The 27,549-nt window shown below is 45.2% G+C and overlaps 3 protein-coding genes across 6 annotated transcripts; 2 read left to right on the top strand and 1 right to left on the bottom strand.

Moving 5' to 3' along the window:
* Positions 1–3,882: 3,882 nt before the first annotated feature.
* On the top strand, positions 3,883–12,299 carry LOC132347648 (2'-5'-oligoadenylate synthase 1-like). 2 transcript variants are annotated; one of them, XR_009497255.1, is made up of 5 exons: positions 3,883–4,140; positions 5,569–5,857; positions 7,300–7,484; positions 9,959–10,186; positions 11,012–11,096. XR_009497255.1 is itself a non-coding variant. In XM_059894369.1 (5 exons), exons 1-5 carry the CDS (start codon positions 3,961–3,963, stop codon positions 11,169–11,171), a joined length of 1,047 nt encoding a protein of 348 aa, XP_059750352.1. In that variant the 5' UTR covers positions 3,883–3,960; the 3' UTR covers positions 11,172–12,299. The 2 variants fall into 2 exon arrangements, 1 of the variants encoding a protein (XP_059750352.1); XM_059894369.1 differs by having other exon boundaries at positions 9,954–10,186; positions 11,012–12,299.
* Positions 4,326–4,921, bottom strand: LOC132347486 (ATP synthase F(0) complex subunit C1, mitochondrial-like). The gene has a single exon (XM_059894043.1). It carries the CDS (start codon positions 4,844–4,846, stop codon positions 4,436–4,438), a length of 411 nt encoding a protein of 136 aa, XP_059750026.1. The 5' UTR covers positions 4,847–4,921; the 3' UTR covers positions 4,326–4,435.
* Positions 12,300–15,846: 3,547 nt separating the features above from the next.
* Positions 15,847–23,104, top strand: LOC132347647 (2'-5'-oligoadenylate synthase 1-like). Of its 3 annotated transcripts, XM_059894366.1 has the most exons (7): positions 15,868–16,204; positions 16,998–17,286; positions 18,520–18,704; positions 19,455–19,687; positions 20,839–20,992; positions 22,106–22,270; positions 22,412–22,588. In XM_059894366.1, the coding sequence occupies exons 1-6, from the start codon at positions 16,025–16,027 to the stop codon at positions 22,226–22,228; spliced, it is 1,164 nt and encodes a 387-aa protein (XP_059750349.1). In that variant the 5' UTR covers positions 15,868–16,024; the 3' UTR covers positions 22,229–22,270; positions 22,412–22,588. The 3 variants fall into 3 exon arrangements, with proteins under 3 accessions (XP_059750351.1, XP_059750350.1, XP_059750349.1); XM_059894368.1 differs by lacking the exon at positions 22,106–22,270 and having other exon boundaries at positions 15,847–16,204; positions 22,412–23,104; XM_059894367.1 differs by lacking the exon at positions 22,412–22,588 and having other exon boundaries at positions 15,847–16,204; positions 20,839–21,054; positions 22,106–22,202.
* The last annotated feature ends 4,445 nt before the right edge of the window (positions 23,105–27,549 follow it).

The following is a 27,549-nucleotide window of genomic DNA, read 5'->3' as shown; positions in this document are numbered from 1 at the left end:
GGCCAACAGATTCCTGGCTGCCATCTTCCCTCCTGACCCTCTCTCTCCAGTGGCCCCCTTGGTGCCCACTCTCAGCCCACCTCCTGTTCATGGTTTGCCCTTAGGAGAAAGCATGCTGGCTGTGTCTTCCAGGCCTAACTCTGGCATTGGCGCTGGACTCAGCATGCGGCTAGCTCACAGTGCCTCGGTCCAGGTGTGCCCCCTCCCTGACTAATGTAAACACCTCTGCTAGAACACACACACACACACACACACACACACACACACACAAACACACGCCCTCTGGTGCATGCAGAACCGCCCATCGCCTTTCTTTGTGATGATGTAGCCAAAAATAAAGTAGGAATATCCAGGAAAACTGATGGCCTGGGTTTTTCCTCTCTGGTTTCTGGAAGCTCTTTCTCCCCACCAACATACATGATGTTACCTGGATAGTCAGTAGTTAATGAGCATCTACTATGTTCCAGCTACTGGGGATACAGCAGTAAGCAAGGCAGATGCGGTCCCTGCCCCCGTGAAGTTTGCTTTCTGATGGATTTCATCTTGGAAAGGTGGGCTCCAGCCAACTTGACTGACCTCACACCCTCCTGGAAGAATGCTTTTTGCTGGTGTCCACCCAATAAGAAGGCAGCATCCTCATCTTTTCCCGACTAACCCAACCTTGGGGAAAACTCCCTAGTGGTTGTGGAATCAGATAATTTCAAGGCTGAAAGAGACCACAGAGTTGAGCCAGAGCCTAGTTCAATCAGCTCACTTACCTGACAGATGAATAACCCAAAGCCCAGAGAAGGGAATTGGCACTTCCAACATCTCATGGCTGCAGTGCCAGGAAAGGAGCTAGATCGTTGGACCCCCTGTGCGATGCTATTCATGTACCGATTATAAGAAGGCAGATCACCAAACACCTCTTTTATATTGAAGCACTTTCCATCCTGCGATGAACCTTTTCAGAAATGACCCCTCACTTGAGATTCTCAACAGTCCTGAAAGTGAGCTAGTAAGTAACTAACTTTCCAGAAGGATTTTTAAACTCACTACAAGTGAGATTTTCAGCTTAAGTCAAAAGAGCTTAAGCAACCCATCAGGAAGATTGGTTGCTTCTCAGAAGGAGCTGACAATTCCATCCAACAGAAACTTCTCTTCCATGCCAAGTTTTCTCACTCACAAAAGGGTGGCTCTCACTGTTGGGGGCAGAAGTTGGCATATTAGAATCACCTGGGGAGATTTATTTTTCAAACTACCCATGCTCTCCCTGCCACCATCCCCCCTCCCTGCAGATTCTGCTGCACCCTGGGGACCAGAGGTATATTTGAAAATATTTCCTGGTTGATGGCTTGGGCTTCCCACCTCCATCGTGACTTTGCAAACCACTGCCCTAAAAGTCCATCATTTTGCCTACGATTCAGTCAGCTACCACTAAGTGGAGAGGGGTGCCAGTTAGGGCCACACAGGCCTCTCAGAATGGCAGTAAACCCTAGTTGTCACTCTCTTTCCTGTGCTCATGGTGGATCACTAATCAATATGGCATTTTTCCCACAGAACCCACTAGCAGCATCTGCATCCTTCTCAACACAGCAGTCTACCCCTGGCAGCCGCCACCCGTCAGTCATGGGCAGCTGAAAGAAGCCTAATTTCCACTTCTGAAATGGTTGATCTCCTTCCCTAGGCGTGGGATATGCTTAACAGGCTGAGATGAATACACATGAGGAAAGTTTTCATAAATATCAGTACACCTAACTTGACGAATTTTCTTTTTTCCCCACTGAAACCAAACATAGCGTAAGAAGCAACGTGGTGTGGTAGAAATCACCTGACCAGAAAAGCACACCAGCTTTTTAATCCACTCAGTGCAACATTCAGATCCTGACTGTCACTTACTAGCTGTGGAACCTAACCTCTCTGAGTCTCGGTTTCCTCATCTGGAAAATGGGGACAGTATGTGAGTTGAGCAAGTCCCTTCCTCCTGTGGGTCTTCAACTGTATAGGCAGGACATCATTTGTAGTCCCCTGGGCCCACAAATAATGCTTTCATTTCCCAGTCATTCAAAGACCTAAACCTCGTTGAGGGCAGATCCCCTGACTGCAGTCCTGCATTATCTGTTTTGCATAAAACACACAAGAATGAGCCATCTATAATTTCCTGTTCTGTTTCTTTAAAGAAAACAAGAACGTAAAGTCACCTGCAAAGACATGAGGGCCTAATTCTGGATTTTTCCAATTATGCCCTCAGTTCTTTTAGAGTTGTCTCACTCATACCTAATTCTCTGCACTGTTTTACGGCACTAGGCTTTATTACATCTTTCCAAAGAATTCAGTGCTGGTTTTCTAAGGACAGATAGCTTTCGCACTCATGCTGGATTTGTTTACATATATTTTGTCAAAAGTATATATTTCATTAACAAGTACGATTGCCCAAAAAGCATTTGGGAGCAAACAGAATCTTTGATAAACATACGTTCCAACTGTATGTATAGAGTGTCACATAGACGAATGCCCATCCCCTTCATGGTCCCACATGCCTTAGGCATAAGTCAATATGTTATACAGAAGGAGTGGGGAGTGTCAATTAATTGATGAGCTGGTTAAGAGAAGGGTGATTCAGAAAGATAGCTAATTGTCACTGACGGACTGCTTCACCCAACAACAGCAGAATACACATTCTTCTCAAGCTCACATGGGATATTCACCGAGATAGACTACTGTCTGAGCCATAGAACGCACCTTAACAGATTCAAAAGCATAGATAGCATACAAGGTATGCTCTTTACCACAATGGAATTAAACAAGAAACCAAGAAAAGAAAGATCTGGAAAATTCCAACATCTTTGGAGATTAAATAACACACTTCTAACACACACATGGGTCTAAAAGTCTCAAGAGACATTGAAAAAATATTTTACACTCAAGGAAAAGAAAAAATAAAATTTAGAGACACAGTGAAAGCAGTGCTTAGAGGAGAATTTTTAGCACTGAATGCATATATTAGAAGAGAAGAAACATCTAAACTCAGAGATCGTGGAGCAACAGGTGAGACTATTCTGCAATGATTTCATAATTGGTGGAGACAACACATGATTTGGCAAACCCATAAAATGTACAACGTAGCGTGAACCCTAATGTAAACTTTGAACTTTATTTAATGATAACATATCAATATCAATTCATCTTGCAACAAATGTACCACACCAAATTTGATAATAGGGGAAACTATGGGTGGAAGGAGAGGGGACATAAGTGAACTCTGTACTTCAATTTTTCTTTAAACCCAAAACTTCTTTAGGAAATAAAGTCTATTAATCAAAAGGGGGAAAAGTATAGGACAATGTCATTTAGAAAAAAGAGATACATGGTTAGAGTTTGTGTGTACGTGTGTGTGCGTTAACCTAGAAAAAAATATCTGGAAAGATCTCCACCAAAATGTTTATAGATGTAGTCTTCGAAGTTTAGGATCCTGGATGGTCTTTATGCTCCCTGATTTTTCTGACATTTTTCTTTTTATAATATGCAGGTACTGCTGTAAAGATCGTAGGAGACCATAAACCAATTTTGTAGGTAACAAAAAAAGACAAAGGAAACCCCCCCAAAAGTTTTTACTTATGATTTCTCTTGGGTGAGGTACTAACCTGGGTTAAAAAGCAACATTTTCAGAACAGTCTGAAGAAAGGCCTGATGTTCTAGGGGGCTGGATAAAGGCAGAGCAAGTCTCAGAGAGCAGGGGAAAGAGCTGGGAGACACAGGGTCAAAGGGGTTTTTGATTTCTTAAAGGCAAAGAACAAGGGTATGGCTCCTCCCTTTCAAAGAAAGGAAACCAGTGACACTCCAGACTCAGGTCACAGCTCCACCCTTTCGAGAAAATGAAACTAACAGCCTCCTAGACCCAGGCAGCAGAAGAGGTAGAAGCTAACAGGGTTTGGCAGCCAACTCTGCCGCCTCTGGCTCTCCTGTCCCTGCCTGAGCATCATGAAGAAGCTCAGAAAGACCCGAGCCAACCAACTGGACAAGTTCATCGAAGACCGCCTCCTGCCAGACGAGGATTTCCGCACACAGGTCAAGGAAGCCATCCACATCATCTGCAGTTTCCTGAAGGAGAGGTGTTTCCAATCGGCCCCCTACCCTGTTCGGGTGTCCAAAGTTGTGAAGGTGAGTCCAGAACTGCCTGGCTGGGGAGAAGGGGGCTGAATGAGCAAGTGTTTCCACAGAGACAGAGCAAAAGGTTGAGGTCTCTGGGGCTGGTGGTTTCTGATTTATCCATGCCAAAACTATAACCACAGCTTGTGAAAGTAGCTTCTGGGGTGACGGCCTCCACCTGTAAGTTTTTTGTTTTGTTTTGTTTTTAGAGAAACATTGTGTTTAATGGTAAAGCTTAGCACACTCTAGCACCGGGCATGGCCTGGAGTCGAAGCAGCAGGGGTGGATAGGTGACCTCCACGGAGCCTCACATGGCAAAGAGGATGAGGAAGGCAACCATCAAACAGAAGAGTCCCATAGCCTCAGACAGGGCAAAGCCCAGAATGGCATAGGAGAAGAGCTGCTGCTTCAGAGACAGGTTCCTGGCATAGCCAGTGATCAAACTGCCGAACACTGTTCCAATGCCGGCCCCTGAACCAGCCACACCAACTGTGGCAGCCCCAGCACCAATAAACTTGGCCGCTGTGTCAATGTCCCAGGAGACAACACTGGTCTGGAACTCCCGCCTGGCCACCTGGAGTGGGACACTGCTGTAAGAAGGCTGTTCAGATGGGATCTCTGGCCTACTCAGGAAGGAGGCAGACACAGGCCTACTCAGACCCCTGGTACAAGAGCAGATCAGAGCAGGAGGAATGAGTAGTGCCCTGGTGGTCTGCATTTTTTCGGTCTGCACTCCCACTGTCCTGCTGCCCCTGCTCAGAACACAGCGCTCGCCCGGCTCAAGGTGACTGACTCACCTGTAAGTTTTTAACAAATGCCCAGGTGAAGTTTATAAACCACCTATGTCACGTCCACTACAGAGATAGACAAACTGAAGCCCAGCTGTATCAACAATCTGCTAATCATCAACCAGGCTGGGGACTCACCATTCCTGCAGACTCATGAGCTGGTTAAGAGTATAAGTTTTGAAAGCAGATAGCACCTGCTGCTGTGAAATCTTGGGCAAGTCACTTAACCTCTCTGTGCCTCAATTTCATCCATAATTCCCAGTACTTTGCAGGGCTTGCAGGTCAAGTAAAATAAGCCATGGACCAGTTTACAGTATTAATTATATAAGGTCAAAAAGAACAGGGAATAAAGAACACAGACCCTGTAAAAAGGCAACCAGGGTGTGAATTGCATCTCTGCCACCTACTAGCTGCATGATCGGGCTGATACATAATCTCTCTCAGCATCTGTTTCTTCATCTGGAAAATGAGAACAGATGATAATAGTAGCTAAATCATAGAGTTTTTGTGAGCATTCTAGGAGTTGACTGGTAATGCCTTCAGAACACTGAGTGGCTAGCACTCAGAATGTTAGTGATTGTTCTCAGCATTTTATTTAGGAAGGCTCTTCTCAGTGATAAATGTCAGTTCTCATCCTCATCACCTTTTTTAGGGTGGCTCCTCAGGCAAAGGCACAACCCTCAAGGGCCTATCAGATGCTGACCTTGTCATCTTCGTCACCAGTCTCACAAGTTTTCGGGAACAGCTTCAGCACCGAAGACGATTCATCGAGGAAATTAGGAAACAGCTGGAAGCTTGTCAAAGAGAGGAAATATTTGAAGTGGTGTTTGAGGTCCAGAAACGCCGAAGGAAGAAGCCCCGTGCTCTCAGCTTCATGCTCAGGCCCCCTCAGCTCCTCCAGGGGGTAAAGTTTGATGTCCTGCCTGCCTTTGATGCCCTGGGTGAGCACTCCCAGTCACAAGGTGTTTCAGCCTTTGTCCTATGTCAGGGCTTCTTCCTTTTTTTTTTTTTTTTTTTTTTTTCATGTTTCTGAGCAGAAATCTTCCTCAGTTCAAGAGTCTATTAAAACATAAACATCCCTTCAACATGGGGAGGAGATCTTAGTATCTCTCTCGGAGTAAGATAACTAGGGTCATATTCAGCCACCACAGTGACATTACACAACAAATTGGTACAATTTGGGGGTAAGACATTTCTTATACAACACCTGCTAGGCTTACTAGTTCTACTTATGGCAAATTGTGTGAATCTTACCTTTCTATAAATGAGGCAGCAAAAGATGCACACTACTACATATAAAGTAGATCACCAACAAGGTTTTACTGAATAGCATAGGGAACTATATTCAATATCTTATAAATTTGTAACTGAATCACTTTGCTGGACACCTGAAAATAACACAATATTGTAAATCAACTATACTTCAATTAAAAACAAATAGATAAATCCCAAAAAAATGAAGCAGCATGTATCTGGTGTAAACACAGTATGTTAATTTCATCTTTTATCCAAAGCATAAGGAAATATCATCAAATTTGTCTGAGGGTTGGAATCGGTAGACAATGTGCAGGAACACTGGGACAGGAAGCAGTACATCTCTGAGGCTCAGTTTCCACTGAGTACCTTCCATGTGCAAGGCACTGTTCTATGGCCATAAATGAGACAGAGAGGGAACCTCTCTCCTGGAGCCTGACAATAATAATTTAAATACCATAAATGAAAGGATAACTTGTTGTGACAAAAACTAAATATGGTGATTCAAAAGAGAATGATGGGGCTTAGAGGGCGTTTTTAGACAGGGCAACAAGGAAGGTGACCTCTGACCCGAGGCCCGAGGGATGAGAGGAAGCCAAACCTGGGAAGATCTGGGGCCTCCAGGAAGAGGAAACAGCAAGTGCAAAGGCCCTGAGACAGGAATGAGCTTGGCATATTTGAAGAAGTGAAATAACCAGGGGAGTAAGTAGCAAAGGGATCAAGGCAAGAGGTGAGATGGCAGAGGTGGCAGGAGACAGGTCACACCGAACCTCCTGGGCCACTGCGAGGACTTTGGATTTTATTCAGATGTCCTGGGAAGCAAGAAGTGGAAGGATCAGGTTTTAAAAGGCCTCTGTGGGCGCTGGGTAGAGAATGGGCTGTGGAGGATCCAGGAAGGAGGCTGCTGCCATCTCTGCTGTGTCCAGGTGAGAGATGATGCTGGCTTGGACGGGGTGGCGGCAGTGGAGATGGGAGCAGCGAGGACTGGGGATGGCCCGCAGGCCTCCTGGCTCTGGGCCTGCTGACCTTTCCAGTGCCCCCCATGGTCAGTGAGCTTGTCTCCTCAGAGGGACTGAAAGAAACTCAGAGAAGAGCTGACATCTTCACATTATGGATTAATTCCCAACAGGTCAGTTGACCGAAGGCTACAGACCTGACCCTAAAGTCTACGTCCAGCTTATCCGAGAGTGTGAGTCCCTGGGGAGAGAGGGCGAGTTCTCCCCCTGCTTCACGGAGCTGCAGCGAGCCTTCCTGAAGGAGCGTCCACCCAAGCTGAAGAGCCTCATCCGCCTTGTGAAGCACTGGTACCAAATGGTATGGCATGTCCCATCTAGACAGAGAGCAGAGGAGGAGGAGGAGGAGGGAGAGAAGGAAGAGAGTGAGGATATGAGGAGGAGGGAGGGGTGGAATAGAGGGAGGGAAGGAGGAGGGAGAGGTGTGGGGAGGAAGCAAGGATGAGGCAGTGGGAGGGGGAAGAAGGAAAGGGAGGGGAGGGGAGAGGAGTGGGGAAGAGAAGAAAGAGGAGCGGGAGGAGGAGGAGGAGAGGAATCAGAAAGGATGGGGGAGGAAGGAGGGAGATGGACAGAGATGAATGGAGAGGAGGGAAAGAGCATGAAGGAGGGGAGAAGGCAGGGAACAAGGAGGGAGAGGATGAGAGGAAGAAGGTGGAAGAGTAGAGGTTGTGGGGAGGGGGGAAAGGAAAGGGAGAAGAAGGGTAGGGCCCGGGACAGGTGCCAGTGGACTCAGGTATCTCATTCTTCCTGGTCTTCCCTTATCAGGAAATAACAACTCCACCCTTCCAGTTACTCTGGACAAAACCGTGGCTCTTTCTTATCTTTTGCACACACACACACACACACACACACACACACAAATACATATCCAACCAGTCTGTAAATGGCTTGGTCCTGTATCTAAAATATACCCATTATCATCAGCCATCACCACCTCAGTCACTCCCACCCTGGTTCAAGTCACTTGGGAGGCTCACAGGATCTGCCCTCGACCTCTCTGAACCCCCATCTCTGCCCCCTCACCACTCCCCCAGGCCATGCTCTCCTCTTCATTAGTCCTCCAAGAGGGAAACTCTACTCCAGCCTCAGGGCCTTTGCATGAGCTTATTTGTTTATTGCCTGTCTCCCCACTAAAAATGTACATAAAAGAAGGGATTTGTATATTTTCTTCACTGCTGTATCCCCAGAACCTAGAATAGTGCCTGGCACATAATAGGTTCTCAGTAAGTAATTACTCAATAAATTAATTAGTGCTAACACCCCCACCCCCCAACACACTCTTCTGTTCACTTCCTAGCTGTCTGAATTTGGGCAAATGAATTAACATCTTGTCCCTCCCGTTTTCTCACTTGCAAATAGTAACATGGCACAGCAGTAGTAAATCACATACCACAGTGATGCGCATATAGATTGCTTTGGGTAGTATGCACATTGTAACAATATTAATTCCTTGAATCCATGAGCATGGTATATCTTTCCTTTTATTTTTGTCATCTTCAGTTTCTCTCATCAAAGTCTTATATACTTCAGGGTACAAGTCTTTCACATTTATGGTTAAAGTTATTCCTAGTTTTTTCTTCTTTTTGATGCAATTGTAAATGAGATTGTTTTAAAATTTCTCTTTCTGATAGTTTGTTATTCATGTATAGAAATGCAACAGATTTCTGTATATTATTTTTGTGTCCTGCAATATTCCTGTATTCAGTTTTTAGTTCTAAAAGTTTTTTGGTGGCGTCTTTAGGGTTTTCTATGTATAGTATCATGTCACCTGCAAATAGCAATAGTGTAACTTCTGTTTTAATTTGGATGCATTTTGTTTCCTTTTTTAATGTTTTTTTAAAGTTTATTTATTTTTGGATCTGTTGGGTCTTTGTTGCTGCGCGTGGGCTTTCCCTAGTTGCAGCGAGCGGGGGCTACTCTTCCTTGCAGTTCACGGGCTTCTTATTGCGGTGGCTTCTCTTGTTGCGGAGCACGGGCTGTCGGCCCTTGGGCTTCAGTAGTTGCAGCACGCAGGCTCAGTAGTTGTGGTGCATGGGGTGGGCTTAGTCGCTCCGCGGCATGCGGGATCTTCCCGGAGCAGGGCTCGAACCCATGTCACCTGCATTGGCAGGCGGATTCTTAACCACTGCGCCACCAGGGAAGTCCCTGCATTTTGTTTCTTTTTCATGCCTGATTGCCATGGACGGACTTCCAATACTATGTTGAATATATGTGGGGAGAGTGGGCATATATGTCTTGTTCCTGATCTTAAAGGAAAAGCTTTCAGCCTTCACCATTGAGTATGGTTTAGCTGTGGGTTGGTCGTATAGGGCCTATATTGAGTTATGTTCTCTCCATACCCACCTTGTTAAGAGTTTGTATCACAGATGGCTGTTGAATTTTCTCAAATGATTTTTCTGTATCTGTGGAAATGGTCATATGCTTTTTATCCTTCGTTTTGTTAATGCAAATGTATCACGTTGATTGATTTGTGGATACAGAAGCATCCTTGAATCGGTGGAATATATCCAACTTGATCAGGGTGTATGATCTTTTAATATATTGTTGAATTTGCTTTGCTAATATTTTGTGGAGGATTTTTGCATCTATGATCATCAGGCCTATAATTTTCTTTTTTTGTAACATCTTTGTCTGGTTTTGGTGTAGAATGAGTTTGGAACCATCTCTTAATCCACAATTTTCTGGAATAGTTTGAGAAGAATAGGCATTAACTCTTCTTCACATAAAAGCTGAACAAACTCATTTTCCTAATTTTTTTTCCTCTTCTCAGTGTAGGATGAGACGTGGGAAAAAACTGCCCCCACAATATGCCCTGGAGCTCCTGACAGTCTATGCTTGGGAGCAAGGAAGCATGGAAACAGAATTCAGCACAGCTCAGGGATTTCGGACTGTTTTGGAATTAGTCCTGAAGCACCAGCATCTCTGCATCTACTGGGAAAAGTATTATGACTTTAAAAACCCTATTATTGGACAATACCTGAGAAGGCAACTTGCAAAACCCAGGTACTCTATCCCCACATGGCTTAGCTCCCCACATAAATGAACCCATGATTACAGCTGTGGCACCTTGGAAATGTAGGAAGTGGGAGGGATCCATATTTATTGATCATCATCTATTGTCAATCATTTTGCTGGGCACTTTACTCCTACCATCTGATTTAGATAATAAATTTAAATAATAACCTCCAATCCAGTGAGGCAGGCACTATGCTAACCATTCTACAGATGACTGAGGTTTGGAGAAATAAGAGCTTGTCCAAACCTTAACAGAAAATGAGTGAAATAGCTGAAATTTGACTCAAATAACAATAGCTACAGCAACAATAATGACTGCTCCCAGGAAGTAAGAGCTTGCTGTAAGACTAACACACTCGAACAGAATAGTAAAATTTTGGTTATTAAAACTGACATGTGTGGACCCCTTATTATGTTCCAGTTACTGTTCTGAGCACTTCACATGCTTGTCTAGATCCTCATACAACATCCTTTGAGGTAGGGTTATTCAAATCTCCCCATTTCACTGATGAGGATACTGAGGATTAGAGATTCAGGTGACCTGCCCAAGGACACACCACTAATAAAGAGCAGAGGTAAGATTCAAACCCAGGTCTATCAAGGCCCAAATGCAAGCCTCCTTCTCCTTGTGTTCAATGCCCACCGTAGGGGAGGGCACTCAGGTCACACCCCAGGGAGCAGTGCCCTCCTGGGCCCCTCCTGCTGCCCTGAGTCCCAGTCTGCCCAAGTTGGTATTTTGCTCTGCCAGGAGCTCTAGGCCCCCTCAACACAGCCCACATACTCACCTGCCCCTCTCTAACTGTTGCTTTTCAGACCTGTGATTCTGGACCCAGCTGACCCTACTGGAAATGTGGCTGGTAAAGACCCATATAGCTGGCAGCTACTGGCACAAGAGGTTAGAGTCTGGCTGGGGTACTCATGCTGTAAGAATTGGGATGGGTCTCCAGTCAGCACCTGGAAGGTGCCGGTGTGACCTCCTGATTCCCTCATGTGACCTGATATTAATGGCACGTTGAAAGAACAACTTCTAGAAATACTGCATTAAATCAAATTGAATTTCATCTCTGTCTTTGTACTCTTTTACTGTGGTTACTAGAAAATGTAAAATTACACATATGTTCTGCCCCAGAATGAATCACTGGATTAGACAATAGACTTACCAACTCACATTGTCACCCCGTCTTGGTACCAAAAACAACATTGCATTTACAGAAGTCCATTCAATAAAAACTCCCTTAAGGATGCACAAAAGATCAAGCATGTTCTCACCACCTGAGTCACTGGTCACGTGTGTGGCTGCGAAACAGTCTTTGGCTTCTCCATATTACTGTTCCTCCTTTGAGTCCTCCAGCATCCCTGTGAGATGGTTCTTATTCTTGTTGTCATAATAATACACTGAGATTTGGGCACTTGCTCAAGTCACCAAACATTTCAGCAGCATTTGTTGAAGGGACCATCCTTTCCCCACTGTTCTATAAAAGCCACCTCTAACATATGTCCAGAGCCCGTCTGTGTGTGAGTCTGTGTAGTTCCATTGGTCAACTTTGGCATCCTTGAGTTAATACTACCTTGACTAATTACTCTAGCCTGGTGTTAATTCTTAATATCTTGTAGAAAACTCCGTTCTTATCCAAACCAATGTCTTCTCTTGGCTCTATTTCTACGTTAATATTATACTCCATTTGTGAAATTTCACCCAAAATACGGGGAGGCATTTGATTAGAATTCCATAAATTAGTTCAGGGAAGATGACATCTATTGAGAATCCCAATCCACAAACTTGGAGCTTCTTTCCATTAATTTTCCTCTTCTTGAATTACTCTGTAACTATGTTTTATAGTTTTTCCCTGCATTGGTCTTAAGTGTGTTTTGTCATATCATTCCTAGATACTTGTTTTTATGTTATTGTACTTAGTAGGTTTTCTTTAATTTCATTTTGTAATGGTTGGTTTCATGAAGACCTAAATGTTTTCAGTGGGTATATTCGATTAAAGCATGGTGAGTGAGCTTTGTACTTTTCTGAATTTTGTGATTTTTGTTTTGCTGTAAATTTGTACTGCTTGAATGACCACAAGAAACAATAAAGCCTTTTCTTTCAAAACCTTTTGTGATAAGTATTTGTCAGCTGAGCTCTGATAGTTTGGGCAAAGCTGGCAGACCCAGGTGACAGAAAGCTCAAGGGTGCTGCAGTTTGGAGCTGCTGGTTCAGGTACAAGTTCATGAGGTTCAGAAACAGAGGAGCAAGTGTGTAAGGGATGACGGAAATGTTCTCATGAAATTTGAAGCACCCGAGTCATAAATTCCTGACTGCCCAGAGCTGAGTCCCCATTCTGGGCAACTTCCTGCTGAGGAAATGAAACTGGGAAGAACTAAGGTTGAAGCAACAGAGATGAGGGTGGAGTTCTCTGAGCCGCCCTGGGCACTCAGCATCGTGGCCAGGTGCCCCAGCCCCACCAGGGGGTGCAGTTATTTTTTTCATTATTATTAACTTTTATCGGAGTATAGTTGCTTTACAGTTTGTGTAGGGTGCAGTTTGATGTACTGCCTGCCTTCCACCCTCCCAGCCACATGGGGTTTCAGTCTTTGTCCTGTATCAGGGCTTCTTTCTCTCTCTGTTCATATTTCCGAGCAGACGCCCCCCACAGTTTGAGAGTCTTACCAAAATAAGGTGTCCCTAAAAAATGGGGAGGAGATCACATTGGGTGGGCCAAAAAGTACCTTCGGTTTTCAAGTAAAAATAAAAGACCCATTTTTCATTTTTACCAAGAACTTTATTGAACAACGTAATCACCCTTTTGTTCCACTACCTTCTGCCATTTTTCAGGCAACTTCATAATTCCATCTTTCCAAAACTTTTTATCTTTTTGAGCAAAGAACTGTTCCAGGTGCCTTTTACAGTCTTCCAGGGAATTGAAATTTTTTCCATTAAGAGAATTTTGTAAAGACCGAAATAAATGGAAATCCGAAGGTGCAATATTTGGTGAATATGGCGGATGGATCAGAGCTTCCCAGCCTAGCTGTAACAGTTTTTGCCTGGTCATCAAAGAAACATGCGGTCTTGTGTTACCCTGATGGAAGATTATGCGTTTTCTGTTGACTAATTCTGGACGCTTTTCATCGAGCGCCGCTTTCAGTTGGTCTAATTGGGAGCAGTACTTGTTGGAATTAATTGTTTGGTTTTCAAGAAGGAGCTCATAATAGAGGACTCCCAATCCCACCATTTACTCAACATCACCTTCCTTGGATGAAGACTGGCCTTTGGTGTGGTTGGTGGTGGTTCATTTCACTTGCCCCACGATCTCTTCCATTCCACATTATACAGTATCCACTTTTCATCGCCTGTCACAATTTGTTTTTAAAATGGAACGTTTTCAGTACGTTTCAGTAGAGAATCACATGCGGAAATATGGTCAAGAAGGTTTTTTTCACATAACTTATGTGGAATCCAAACATCAAAGTGATTCACATAACCAAGCTGGTGCAAATGATTTTCAGCACTTGATTTGGATATTTTGAGTGTGTCAGCTATCTCCCACATGGTATAACGTTGATTGTTCTCAATTATTGTTTCGATTTGATCGCTATCAACTTCAACTGGTCTACCCGACCGTGGAACATCGTCCAGCGAGAAATCTCCAGCACAAAACTTAGCAAACCACTTTTGACACGTTCGATCAGTCACAGCACCTTCTCCATACACTGTACCAATCTTTTCTTGTGTTTCAGTTGCGTTTTTACCTTTCTTGAAATAATAAAGCATAATATGCGGAAAATGTTGTTTTTTTCTTCCATCTTCAATATTAAAATGGCTACAAAAAATTCACCAATTTTGATGTCTTTTTTAAAATACACGCTGATATGACAGCTGTCACATACAATCTAACAAAATTGTTTGGAATGAAGTTAAAGCCAACTAAGTGCTGCTAGAGCCATCGTACGGAAAAAACCGAATGAAACTTTTGGCCCACCCAGTAGTATCTCTCCTGGGGCAGTCCTGATTAAACCATGCAAGCAACAGTAAACAGCAAACTGGCACAATTTGGGGCCAAGACATTTCTTATGGAACCCCTACCAGGCTTACTTGTTTGATTTATGGCAAAGTGTGTGAACTTTACTTTTCTAACAATGGGCCAGCATAGATCTGTCCTCTGCAGTTGGGGATCTGAGAGGAGCACTTTTGTGGAGTCTGCTACATAGGAAGTGCTCAGTTAATACCTGCCATTATGGTTATAAATAATTACCATCGCTATCTTACTCATGGCAAAGAGTGTTTATTAATGATCTCTCCAGTCTGGGAGACACGCCCTCCCATCCCCTGCTCCCACACCGCCTCTGATAATAGAATGCAATGCTTCCCTTAAGGTCATGGCTAAAAACTCAGGCCAGTGTGGACTTTGCTCCAGATTCTCTTCGAATGAAGAATTCTTAACAAAAGAATACACATGTCAGGGATAAGTCTGATTTTTCATAATTTGGTGTAATTTTCTCATACGATGCAATAGAGAACATTAGCTCCTGGGCTCCTGTCCTGCACTCCCATAAATCCCAGCCACATGCAAATTGCTTTTCTTAAATAACTCTCCCCACCACCCCGTCTACCCAACCCTCCAGAAGTAGAGTTAACAGCAACCACCAGTGAAACAGCTGCCCTGGTGACCATTGTGAAAATGGGAACAGGAAACCATTTAAGACCCAATGAAGATTTTTAAAGTCAGAATTGCCCTTTATTTTATTTTTTTTTTAAGATTTTTTTTTTGATGTGGACCATTTTTAAAGTCTTTATTGAATTCGTTACAATACTGCTTCTGTTTTTATGTTTTGGTTTTTTGGCCCCGAGGCATGAGGGATCTTAGCTCCGCGACCAGGGATCGAACCCACATCCCCTACACTGGAAGGCAAAGTCTTAACCACTGGACCGCCAGGTAAGTCCCTGCCCTTTATTTATGCTCAGCATTTGATACCTTTCAAATCCCCTTTTGTGTCTCTTCTTTCAGATTATCCTCAGAAGCAGTTCTGTGAGTGAGAAAGAAAAGTTTGCCCTCTCTACAGATTGGGACATTGAGGCATGCCCAGTTACACGCGTGTTCAAAGATGCACAGCTAGAGACAGCTCGCAATTTTTCTGTCGACTTAAAAATGCCTTAAGAAATAAAGTCTATTAATCAAAAAGTAAAATCATTATAGTCGTGCCATTAAAAAAGAGAGAGAGAGACAAATTATGTTTGTGTGTATGTGTGCGTTAACCTAGAAAAACATCTGAAAAGATCTGCACCAAAGTAGTTATAGTTGTAGTCTTTGAGGTTTAGGATCAGGGATGGACTTTATGCTTCTGGATTTTTCTGACCATTTCTGTTTGCAATATACATGTACTGCTGCAAAGATCACAGGAGACTATAAAACAATTTTGTCAGCAACGAAAAAAGAGGAAAAGGAAACCAAAAGTGTGTTTTTACTCATGATTACTCTTGGGTGAAGTACTAACCTGGGTTAAAAAGTACCTTTTCAGAGTACAGTCTGAAGAAAGACCAGATGTTCTAGGTTGCCTGTTAAAGGCAGGGAGTAATTCTGGGATACTGGAGGAAAGAGCTGGGAGAACGAACAGGGTTCAGAATCAAAGGAATGTTGGATTTGCTGAGAGACAAAGACTCAGGGCAAAGCCCCTCCCTTCCAAGGAAACGAAACCAACAGCAGCCCAGACTCAGGGCACAGCTCCTCCCTTCCAGTGAAATGAAACTAACAGCCTCCTGGACCCAGGCAGCAGAAGAGATAGAAGCTAAAAGGTTTTCCCCGCCAGCTCTGCCCCTTCTGGCTCTCCCGTCCCAGCGTCATGATGGAGCTCAGTGATACCCCAGCCAGGTTTCTAGACAAGTTCATCGAAGACCACCTCCTGCCAGACGAGGATTTCCGCACACAGGTCAATGAAGCCATCCACATCATCTGCAGTTTCCTGAAGGAGAGGTGTTTCCGATGGGCCTCCCACCCTGTTCGGGTGTCCAAAGTTGTGAAGGTGAGTCCAGAACTGCCTGGCTGGGGAGAAGGAGGCCGGAAGAGCAAGCGTTTCCACAGAGACAGACAGAGAGCAAAAGGTTGAGGTCTCTGGGGCTGGTGGTTTCTGATTTATCCATGCCAAAACTATAACCACAGCTTGTGAAAATAGCTTTTGGGGTGAGGGCCTCCATCTATAAGCTTTTAACAAATGCCCAGGTGAAGTTTATAAACCACCTATGTCATGTCCGCCACAGAGATAGACAAACTGAAGCCCAGCAGTATCAACAATCCGCTAATCATTGACCAGGCTGGGAACTCACCATTCCTGCAGACTCATGAGCTGGTTAAGAGTATAAGTTTTGAAAGCAGATAGCACCTGCTGCTGTGAAATCTTGGGCAAGTCACTTAACCTCTCTGTGCCTCAATTTCATCATCCATAATTCCCAGTACTTTGCAGGGCTTGCAGATCAAGTAAAATAAGCCATGGGCCAGTTTACAGTATTAATCATATAAGGTCGTAAAGAACAGGGAGTAAAGAACACAGACTGAATTGCATCTCTGCCACCTACCAGCTGTGTGATTGGGCTGATACATAATCTCTCTCAGCATCTGTTTCCCCATCTGGAAAATGGGAACAGATAATAATAGTAGCTAAATCACAGAGTTCTTGTGAGCATTCTAGGAGTTAAGACTGGTAATGCCTTCAGAACAGTGGCTAGTACTCAAAATGTTAGTGATTGTTCTCAGCATTTTATTTAGGGAGGCTCTTCTCAATGATAAATGTCAGTTCTCATTCTCATCACCTTTTTTAGGGTGGCTCCTCAGGCAAAGGCACGACCCTCAGGGGCCGATCAGATGCTGACCTCGTCGTCTTCCTCACCAATCTTAAAAGTTTTCAGGAACAACTTGAGCGCCGAGGAGAATTCATCGAGGAAATTAGGAGACAGCTGGAAGCCTGTCAAAGGGAGGAAACATTTGAAGTGAAGTTTGAAGTCCAGAAACAGCAATGGAAGAATCCCCGTGCTCTCAGCTTCGTGCTTAGATCCCCTCAGCTCCACGAGTGGGTGGAGTTTGATGTCCTGCCCGCTTTTGATGCCCTGGGTGAGCACTCTCAGCCACGAGGTGTTTCAGCCTTTGTCCTATGTCAGGGCTTCTTCTGCTCTCTTTGCATGTTTCTGAGCAGAAATCTCTCTCACTTTGAGAGTCTTATTAAACAGGGCATCCCTTCAAGTGGGGAGGAGATCCTAGCATCTCTTCTGGGGCAAGAATGTTTAGGGTCATACTCAGCCACTGCAGTGACATTAACAACAAATTGGTACAATTTGGGAGCAGTATATTTTTATAGAACACCTGCCAAGCTTACTAGTTTTACTCTTGGCAAAGTGTGTGAATCTTCTCTTTCTAAAAACGAGGCAGCGTGTATCTGGTGTAAACACAGTATGTTAATTTCATCTTTTATCCAAAGCATAAGGAAATATCATCAAATTTGTCTGAGGGTTGGAATCGGTAGACAATGTGCAGGAACACTGGGACAGGAAGCAGTACATCTCTGAGGCTCAGTTTCCACTGAGTACCTTCCATGTGCAAGGCACTGTTCTATGGCCATAAATGAGACAGAGAGGGAACCTCTCTCCTGGAGCCTGACAATAATAATTTAAATACCATAAATGAAAGGATAACTTGTTGTGACAAAAACTAAATATGGTGATTCAAAAGAGAATGATGGGGCTTAGAGGGCGTTTTTAGACAGGGCAACAAGGAAGGTGACCTCTGACCCGAGGCCCGAGGGATGAGAGGAAGCCAAACCTGGGAAGATCTGGGGCCTCCAGGAAGAGGAAACAGCAAGTGCAAAGGCCCTGAGACAGGAATGAGCTTGGCATATTTGAAGAAGTGAAATAACCAGGGGAGTAAGTAGCAAAGGGATCAAGGCAAGAGGTGAGATGGCAGAGGTGGCAGGAGACAGGTCACACCGAACCTCCTGGGCCACTGCGAGGACTTTGGATTTTATTCAGATGTCCTGGGAAGCAAGAAGTGGAAGGATCAGGTTTTAAAAGGCCTCTGTGGGCGCTGGGTAGAGAATGGGCTGTGGAGGATCCAGGAAGGAGGCTGCTGCCATCTCTGCTGTGTCCAGGTGAGAGATGATGCTGGCTTGGACGGGGTGGCGGCAGTGGAGCTGGGAGCAGCGAGGACTGGGGATGGCCCTCAGGCCTCCTGGCTCTGGGCCTGCTGACCTTTCCACTGCCCCCCATGGTCAGTGAGCTTGTCTCCTCAGAGGGACTGAAAGAAACTCAGAGAAGAGCTGACATCTTCACATTATGGATTAATTCCCAACAGGTCAGTTGACCAGAGGCTACAGACCTGACCCTAAAGTCTACGTCCAGCTTATCCGAGAGTGCGAGTTCCTGGGGAGAGAGGGCGAGTTCTCCCCCTGCTTCACGGAGCTGCAGCGAGCCTTCCTGAAGGAGCGTCCACCCAAGCTGAAGAGCCTCATCCGCCTTGTGAAGCACTGGTACCAAATGGTATGGCATGTCCCATCTAGACAGAGAGCGGAGGAGGAGGAGGGAGGGAAGGAAGAGAGTGAGGATATGAGGAGGAGGGAGGGGTGGAATAGAGCGGAAAGTTTTGTGGACTTATTACTATTTTATTTTTTGTTTTTGTTAGTCATCACTCTGGGTGTCTTGTTTCTTTGTGTGCCTGGATACTTATGTGATGGTCATTGTACATGAAAATTATCTGTGAAAGAGTTGGAGACTTTGGATTAAATATCTTCCTCCAGAAAAAAACAAAAAAAATTCTTTGCTTCTTTAGGCTCTTAGGAACACTACAAGTCCTTCCTCTCAGTTAATTTTCCTAGTATCCTTCTGAGGAAGGTGCAATTATTACCATTCACTTGGCAAATGAGAAAAAATAAGGCTCCTAGAGTCTACATTGTCTGCTCAAATCAGATAATGGTGGAACCAGGATTCAAACCCACATCAGTCAGAATCCAGAGCTCAAACCTTTAACCAGGGGTCAATAAACTTTCCGTAAAGGGCAAGTTAGCAAATATTTTAGACTTTATAAGTCACACGGTCTCTGTCACAAGTACTCAACAATGCCTTTGTAGCATGAATGCCACCATAAACTACACATAAATGAATAGGTGCGGATTTGCTCTCAGAAAACTTTATACACAAAAACAAGTGGCAGGCTGAATTTGGTCCATGAGAAATGTGCTTTACACGAAAGCTAGAGAAACCCACTTTTCTGATTGTTTTTCCTCTACTCAGTGTAAGGAGACGCTTGGGAAGCCACTGCCCCCACAGTATGCCCTGGAGCTCCTGACAGTCTATGCTTGGGAGCAAGGAAGCATGGAAACAAGATTCAGCACAGCTCAGGGATTTCAGACTGTCTTGGAATTAGTCCTGAAGCATCAGAAGCTTTGCATCTACTGGAAAAAGTATTACAACTTTGAAAACCCTATTATTGGACAATACCTGTCAAGGCAACTTGTAAAACCCAGGTACTCTATCCCCACATGGCTTAGCTCCCCACATAAATGAACCCGTGATTACAGCTGTGACACCTTGGAAATGTAAGAAGTGGGAGAGTTCCACATTTATCGATCATCTTCTGGTGCTAATGATTCTGCTGGGCACTTTACTACTACCATCTAATTTTTTTTAAGCATTTAAAAAAATATATTTATTTATATATTTATTTTTGGCTGCTTTGGGTCTTTGTTGCTGCGTGCAGGCTTTCTCTACCTGCATCGAGCAAGGGCTACTCTTTGTTGAAGTGCACAGGCTCCTCATTGCTCCTTCTCAAGGTGGCTCCTCTTGTTGCAGAGAACAGGCTCTAGAGCGCAGGCTCAGTAGTTGTGGCACACGGGCTTAGTTGCTCTGCAGCATGTGGGATCTTCCCGGACCAGGGATCGAACCCATGTCCCCTGAATTGGCAGGTGGATTCTTAACCACTGCGCCAGCAGGGAAGCCCTTCCATCTAATTTTAAAAACAATGTGCAAGCAACCCTGTGAGGCAGGCACTATGCTACCTGCTTTACAGATGACTAAACCAAGATTCTGAAAGGTAAAGAGCTTGTCCAAACCTTAACAAAAAATGAGTGAAACAGCTGAAATTTCAACTAAAATAACAACAGCTGCAACAATAATAATTGCTCCCAGGAACTAAGAGCTTGCTATAAGACTAACACACTCTAATAGCATAGTAAAAATTATGATTATTGTAACTGCCATGTATTGACCCCTTATTATGTCCCAATTACTGTGCTGAGCATTTCACATGCTTGTCTAGATCCTCATACAACATCCTTGGAGGTAGGGATGTTCAGTTCTCCCCATTTCACAGGTGAGGATACTGAGGATTAGAGAGGTCAAAAGACCTGCCCAAGGTCACACCCCTAATAAAGGGCAGAGGTAAGATTCAAACCGAAGTCTATCAAAGCCCAAATGCAAGGCTCCTCCTTCTCCTCACTGTTCTCCATAGGGCAGGGCACCCAGGACACACCCCAGGGAGCAGTGCCCTGCTGGTCCCCTCCTGCTGCCCTGAGTCCCAGCCTGTGCCAGGCTGGTACTTTTCTCTTCCAGGAGCATCTAGACCCCCCAGACATAGCCCAGCTTCTCACCTATTCTCTCTCTAAATATTGCTCTTCAGGCCTGTGATTCTGGACCCGGCTGACCCTACAGGAGACGTTGGTGGTGGAGACCCATACAGCTGGCAGCGGCTGGCACAAGAGGCTAGAGCCTGGCTGAGTTACCCATGCTTTGAGAAATCGGACGGGTCCCCAGTAGGCTCCTGGGATGTGTCGGTGAGACCTTCTGCTGCTTCCCTGCCGTCCTTCCGCCACCCCCTCCACACAGCATGGGGCAGGTAGATAGAGACCATTCTTTCCTAAGAAATTGCCTCTTGCTAGAGGTCACTCACATTCATATAGTGTCAGGCTGTGCTCTCTATTTTACAAGGCATTTTGGCCCCATACAGAGAGTTCCTGGACTTCTCACATCCCTCATCCAGAGTTCATTCTTTAATTAATGCCTCCTTGTCCGGAAGTAACTTTTTTAACAGCTCCAGTTGACTCATTCCACTAAGAAGAAGAATAAACAATAACAACCACCACTTAATAAATACCTGCTTTGGGCTAAGGTTCTGTTCTAAACCCCTTAAATTTCATTATTTCATTAAATCCTCACGACACCCCATGAGATATGTTTTCTACGCCCATCTTACAGATGAGGAAAGGAAGCTCGGAGAGGTGAAGTCACCTGCTCAAGGCCACTCAGCCAGGGAGTGGTGGAGCTGGGGTTCTAACTCGGTAGACTCCAACGCCAGTGTTTACTCCACTGAGCTAAACATCCTGCCTTGTATCCCCTCCCCCCTCAATATCATGTGACAAATGAGCGACTCAGAGCAGCTGAGGAGGTGGGCATGTCACCCAGCTAAGTAGGGGCTGAGGGCCTGATCTTTCCACTCCAAGAGTAGAGATCTTTCTCATGCCGGGGTGGGGAGGGTTGATGATGCCATAGATGGGTTTCCTAGGAAACAGACTCTGGGATGAAGTTTACGTGCAGGATGTTTCAGGGGAGGACCATTGGATCCAACACCTGTGTAAAGGAGGGGAATTAAGCGGGTACCAGCACAGGGAGAGGTGCAGCTGGGGAGCCCTGGAGCTTCAACGGCCTTCAGAGTTGTCCTGCAGAAGACTGAGGTGGCAGGTCTTTATACCCTAACATGGATCAGCCACTGAATGGACAACTCAGGAGGGGGTGTGGCCTTCCTCAAAGGGGATCCAGGTGGCACATCACAGTGTCCACCTGTCCACCATAAATGTTCACTGAGACCCAGTGCCAAGGTGGGAGGCCCACCTCTCCAGTGTGATCATGTGCTTTACCCTCCAATGTGATCATGTGCTTCACCCTTTCAGCCCCAAGACCTGACGTGCGAGGCCTATGGTTTTAGACAGTGCTGTGGAACCTCTCCGAGACTCAGACTCCAGGGAGGGGCCCCTCCCCAGGTGGAAGAGGATTGGACATGTGCCATCCTCTGAATGCCAGAATCTCTTACAGGCAAGGTCTCCGGAGCCATCCAGGTCAGCCCCCCTCATTTCTAGGGGCGGGGTGGGGGGCCTCGATCCCGAGAGGGCCATGAGTTGGTGTCAGACCTGGGACCAGAATCCAGGTCTCCTGGCCCCCATCCTTCCCGCCATTCTACGCTCTCTCTTCTTTCACAGATAGCATTTTCCGACAGCTCCCTCCCCACCAGAGCCTGTTCTCCGACAATATCCTCTGAGAGACAGCAGGAGAGACTCAGACAAAAGAGAGGAATCCCAGTCTTCACGCTCTTCTCTGTACCTGGTGGGAAGGTTGTGGTCCAATTTATTGTCAATAACAACAAAAATAATAGCAAATACCATTTGTTGGGTGTTAATTAACCACAAGGCACAGAGCCAAGAAGTATATCTGCATATTATATGTGTGTGTGTATGTATGTGTGCATATTCGTTGATTCAACTTAAAATATTAATTGAGCACCTGCTATGTGCCAAGCATCGTTCTGGGCACTGGAACATAGCAATGAGCAAAGCAGACAAAAATCCCTGCCTCATGGAGCTGACATTTTGTGGAATATTCTACTGTTGGATAGACTAGGATCCTTCCAATTTTCAATTACAGGTAATCCTGAGACAAACATCTTTGGTTCATCCTTTGTCCACATCTCTGATTATTTATCCAGGAAAAGTTTTAGAACTGCCCTGTGTAATACAGTAGTCACTATTGAGCACTTGAAATGTAGCTGGACCCAATCGAGATGTGCTTATCTTTATACTTTTTTGAATTTTCAGATTTTATTAATTTTTGGCCATAAGTTTGTACTGTTTGTATGACCACAAGAAACAATAAAGCAATGTTTCTTGCACAAAAAATTTTAATAAGTATTTCTGTCAGCTGAGCTCTGATAGTTTGTGCAAAGCCGGCCGGCCCAGGTTATAGAATAGTCTGGGGTACTGGTATTGGGAGCTGTTGGTTCAAGTCCAAATTCATGAGATTTGGAAACAGAGGAGCAACTCTGTAAGGGATGACGGAAATGCTGGAGTGAAAATTGGAGCACCGGAGTCATAAATTTTTGATTCCCTGCAGAGAAAGCCCCATTCTGGGCAATTCCTTCCGGGGAAACAAAAACCGGCAGATCTAATGTTTAGCCAAAGGAGATAAGGGTGGAGTCCCTCCCTGCACCCCCATTTGAGGAACCACCTTGCTGTAGCCCATAGCAGCTGCACCATTTACATCCCCTTCAGCAATAAATGGGGGTTTCAGTCTCTCCACGTCTTGGCCAACACTTTGTAATTATTCATCATTTTGATTATTGCCATACTAGTTGGTGTAAAAGAGTTATGTACTCTCAAAATAATCGGGCCTGCTAAGCAAGGTCACGACCCTACTTGGGAAAGAATGGGATCCTGACACATAGACTGCGGACATAAGAGTGGAAGCCCCTGAAAATCTTGAATCCCCAGACTCTTCTGAACCTGGGGTTCAGAAATGTCCCATCTACCCCTTCTGTTAAAAGCTAGCACCTCCCCCCTTGCAAGGAGACTCTGCAGAGGTCTCTCTTCCATAAGACCCCGCAGGACCGGCACCCACTTCCCCTCCTGTCCACTAGGACTATGAGTAGGGTTGAGTCCCAAAATAGCCCAGCCGGGGGCGTGCTGGGCCTGCTGAGGGAGGGATGGACCTATATCCCAAACAGCCAGAAGACCCGGGCAGCGTGTAGCAGCAAAAGTCAGGTGGGTGTGTGTGGAAGTGACCCCGAGGGCACTTGATCAAGGGGCTCCAGTGTCAGGTCAGATGCGGAAGAGTTTATTGGCTTGGAAGTCCCCTCCTGGAATTCAGGACTTCACACCCTGGCAAGGACCCCAGGAGACGGTGCAAAGTTGCTGTTAGCCAGGCTCTTAGAATGGAAAAAGTGAGAGCTTCTGCCAGGTGAGAACAAAAATGCTGATATTCCCATGGGAGATGGTGGAAGATGGGATTCAAAGGTCAGGGAAGTGGATGTGCTTGGGTAGATGTGCTATATAAGTCCAGAAAATTATCTCCCATGGAAAAGCAGAGAATACAGCGTTACCGAGGCCATAAAGAATACGCCAGTGAGAGGACTCAGCATCACTAAGAAGCTCGGGTGGCCTCCTCCAGAGAAGATGCTGTCACAGGCCTCCTAACAGCACTGGGGATGGTAGAACCCCGAAATCATAGCGGCCATGAGACAACACTTACCCGTGACGTGGACACACTTCTCTTCGTGAGTGGTAGGGTGGAGGGGCAGTAAGGATGGCCTGACCCACAGAGAATTAAGGAGCTGGTCATAAAATATGGTGTCCCTGGGGGCAAACTAAATGGGCCACAAACGAGGGGCGCTCAGTCTGCCCCATCAAACTACTTCAAGGATGGACCATTAGAACACTGAGGGATTCCCCCAATAAAAAGTCACCATCCCTTTCCCAGTGGCTTCCCAGGAGATCCATCTCTGACACATGACATCTAAATGTAACATGATCCTAGATTTGGAGGAGGGGGGGGTTTGCTATAAAGAACAACATTGGAATAACTGGTAAAAATTGAATATAAGAATATATCCATTATATATGCTATAAGAGATGATAGCATTGTATCAAAGGTACAATTCTGAATGGGGTTGTCATTCTGTGTTTATGTAACAAGATACCCATATTCTTAGGGGATACATATGGAAGTATTTAAGAGTAAAGGGGACTGGGTGATTCTGATGTGTCCATGAAGGTTCATCACTTGTAACAAGTGTCCCACTCTCCCACTCTGCTGGGGGATGTTGATAGTGGGCAAGGCTGTGTGGGTGGGGGAGGGGGAGGAGGCGGGGGGGCCGGTATATAGGAAATCTCTTGGCTTCTGCCCAATTATCTGCAACATGCACTCAAATGGCTCAGTAATAATGATACTGATACATAGAGAATGAGGAGCAAATGTGGTGAAATATTTCAGGATGAAGGATATGAGAGAGTTCTTTGTGTTTCAAAAGATTTCAAAATAAAATATTTTAAAAATAAAAATAAAGCACCGACTTTGGAAAGTGGGTAGTTAGAACCTAGTCAGACAACTTACAAGCTGTATGATCTTGGGCAAATTTTTTCAACTCTCTGAGCCTCTATGTTCTTATCTAGAAAAGAAGCCTTATGATCTCTGCCTGCCCAGCGTACCTCTAGGTGTTACAGTAGAAGTCAGATAAGGGCAGGGAAGGGCCCTTAATGCGCAGGTGTGATAATCAAGTTTCTCCAGAGAAACTGAACAGTGAAAATGAACACATAAAGGGAAACCTCATTTTAAGTGGAGTCAGGAGACCAGAAGGCGGCGCTCTCACACACCTCAAGTACCACCGAAATTCAGTCATAGGAAAGACAGTCAATCAACAGACCCCAACAAGAAGAAGCATCAACAGGAAAACACTGTCAATGACAGGCCTGGACAGGAATGATGTACATTGCGTCTCTTGGAGGAAACTGGCTACCCCGGCAGCTAAGCCAATCACTTGTCATCACCCTGAATTCTTGCTTTTCTCCAATGGACTCTCGTTCAAAACAACCCCTCCCAACTTCCTCCTTTTTCTCTATAAAATAATGTTCCTCTTCTTTGTTTGTTGGACTTGCCTATGACTTTTGCTATAGCCTGCTTGTCCCAAATTGAAATTCTCTGCTGTTCCCGAATAAAGCCATTTTGCTGGTAAAATAACTGGCTGTTTTACTTTTGAGGTTAACAGAACTAATAGGTTTTATAGATCTAGATTTAGAGAAAGATTTGTTTTAATGAGTCAGCTTGTGCCATTGCAGGGGCCAACAAGTCCAAATTCTGCAGGGTAGGCTGGCCGGCTGGAAACCCAGGGAAGCATCTGCTGGTGGAATTCCCTCTTCCTTGGGGGAGATCAGGCTTTTTTCTTTTTTCTTTTAATTTATATTTTTGGCTGCATTGGGTCCTTGTTGCTGCTTGCAGGCTTTCTCTAGTTGCGGCGAGCAGGGGCTACTCTTCGTTGTGGTGCATGGGGTTCTCATTGTGGTGGCTTCTTTTGTTGCGGAGCACAGGCTCTAGGCACGTGGGCTTAGTAGTTGCAGCATGCAGGCTCAGTAGTTGCAGCACGCAGGCTCAGTAGTTGTGGCGCATGGGCTTAGTTGCTCTGCAGCATGTGGGATCTTCCTGGACCAGGGCTCGAACCCGTGTCCCCTGCATTGGCAGGCAGATTCTTAACCACTGTGCCAACAGGGATGTCCCCGGGCTTTTTTCTATTCATGCCTTCAGCTGATTGGATGAGGCCCACCCACATTATAGAGAGTAATCTGCTTTCCTTGAAGTTTACTGATTTAAATGTTGATCTCATCTCAAAAATACCTTCAAAAAAACATCTAGAAGACTGTTTGACCAAATATCTGAGTACCATGGTCCTAGCCAAGTTGACACAAAATTAATCATCACAACAGAGAAGGGGGTCTGCTTCTGTCCCACCTTGGAGATGTTTACCTTCTGTGTTACAGAGGAAGCCAGTGGGAGCTGCCTGGGAGTTTCATTTTCATGGTCCTGAACACAAGAGTTGCACGTCTGTCTCCCCTCTGGCCTGTGTGCTCCTGGGCCTGTTTTCCTTCCTTGCTGGGTGGGGTAAGTGCCCGATGAAACCTGGCAGGTGTCCATGTGTGTGCTGAGGAACTGGGCACACAGACACAGACCTCTTGGGACCTGTGTTTGCTCAGTGGCAGAACTAAAACCCGAGTGGCTGAGCCCTTGCCTTGCTGTGTGTCCCTGAACAAGTCAGTGCCCTCTCTGGGTCTCTTTCTCCTCGCTGTTCTCATTAACTCTGAGTTCCCAGGCCATTGGGAACAGGGAGAAGGGGAAAGAGCCTCAAAAGATGACCTCTGGGGAAATAATCTAAAAAAAACTATATACAGATATAGATATAACTGAATCACTTTGCTGTATACCTGAAACTAACACAATATTGTAAATCAGCTATACTTCAATTAAAAAAAAAGAAAAAAGATGACCTTTGGCCCCCTATGAAGTTATTTGCTTAACAAACACTTTACAGCTCTACCCGTGTGCCAGGTCCTGTTCTAAGGACTTTGCAAGTCTTTAATCCTTGCATTAAGCCTGTGAGACAGGTACCATTGTTATCCCCATTTTATAGATGGGGAAATCAAGGCACAAAAAGGACTGGCAATGTGCTCAAGGACACAGATCTCGCATGTATCAAGCCCTCATAGTCCAGCTCCAGAGGCTGCATTTTTAACCACAAGTATTCCTTGAGAGCAGCTGAAAGGCTGATCATCACAGCTTGGGGGAGGGCAAAACCCTGGAC

The sequence above is a fragment of the Balaenoptera ricei genome, chromosome 14, assembly GCF_028023285.1.
Source record: "Balaenoptera ricei isolate mBalRic1 chromosome 14, mBalRic1.hap2, whole genome shotgun sequence".
Taxonomy (NCBI): domain Eukaryota; kingdom Metazoa; phylum Chordata; class Mammalia; order Artiodactyla; family Balaenopteridae; genus Balaenoptera; species Balaenoptera ricei.
This window is presented reverse-complemented; position numbering and strand designations above follow the sequence as displayed.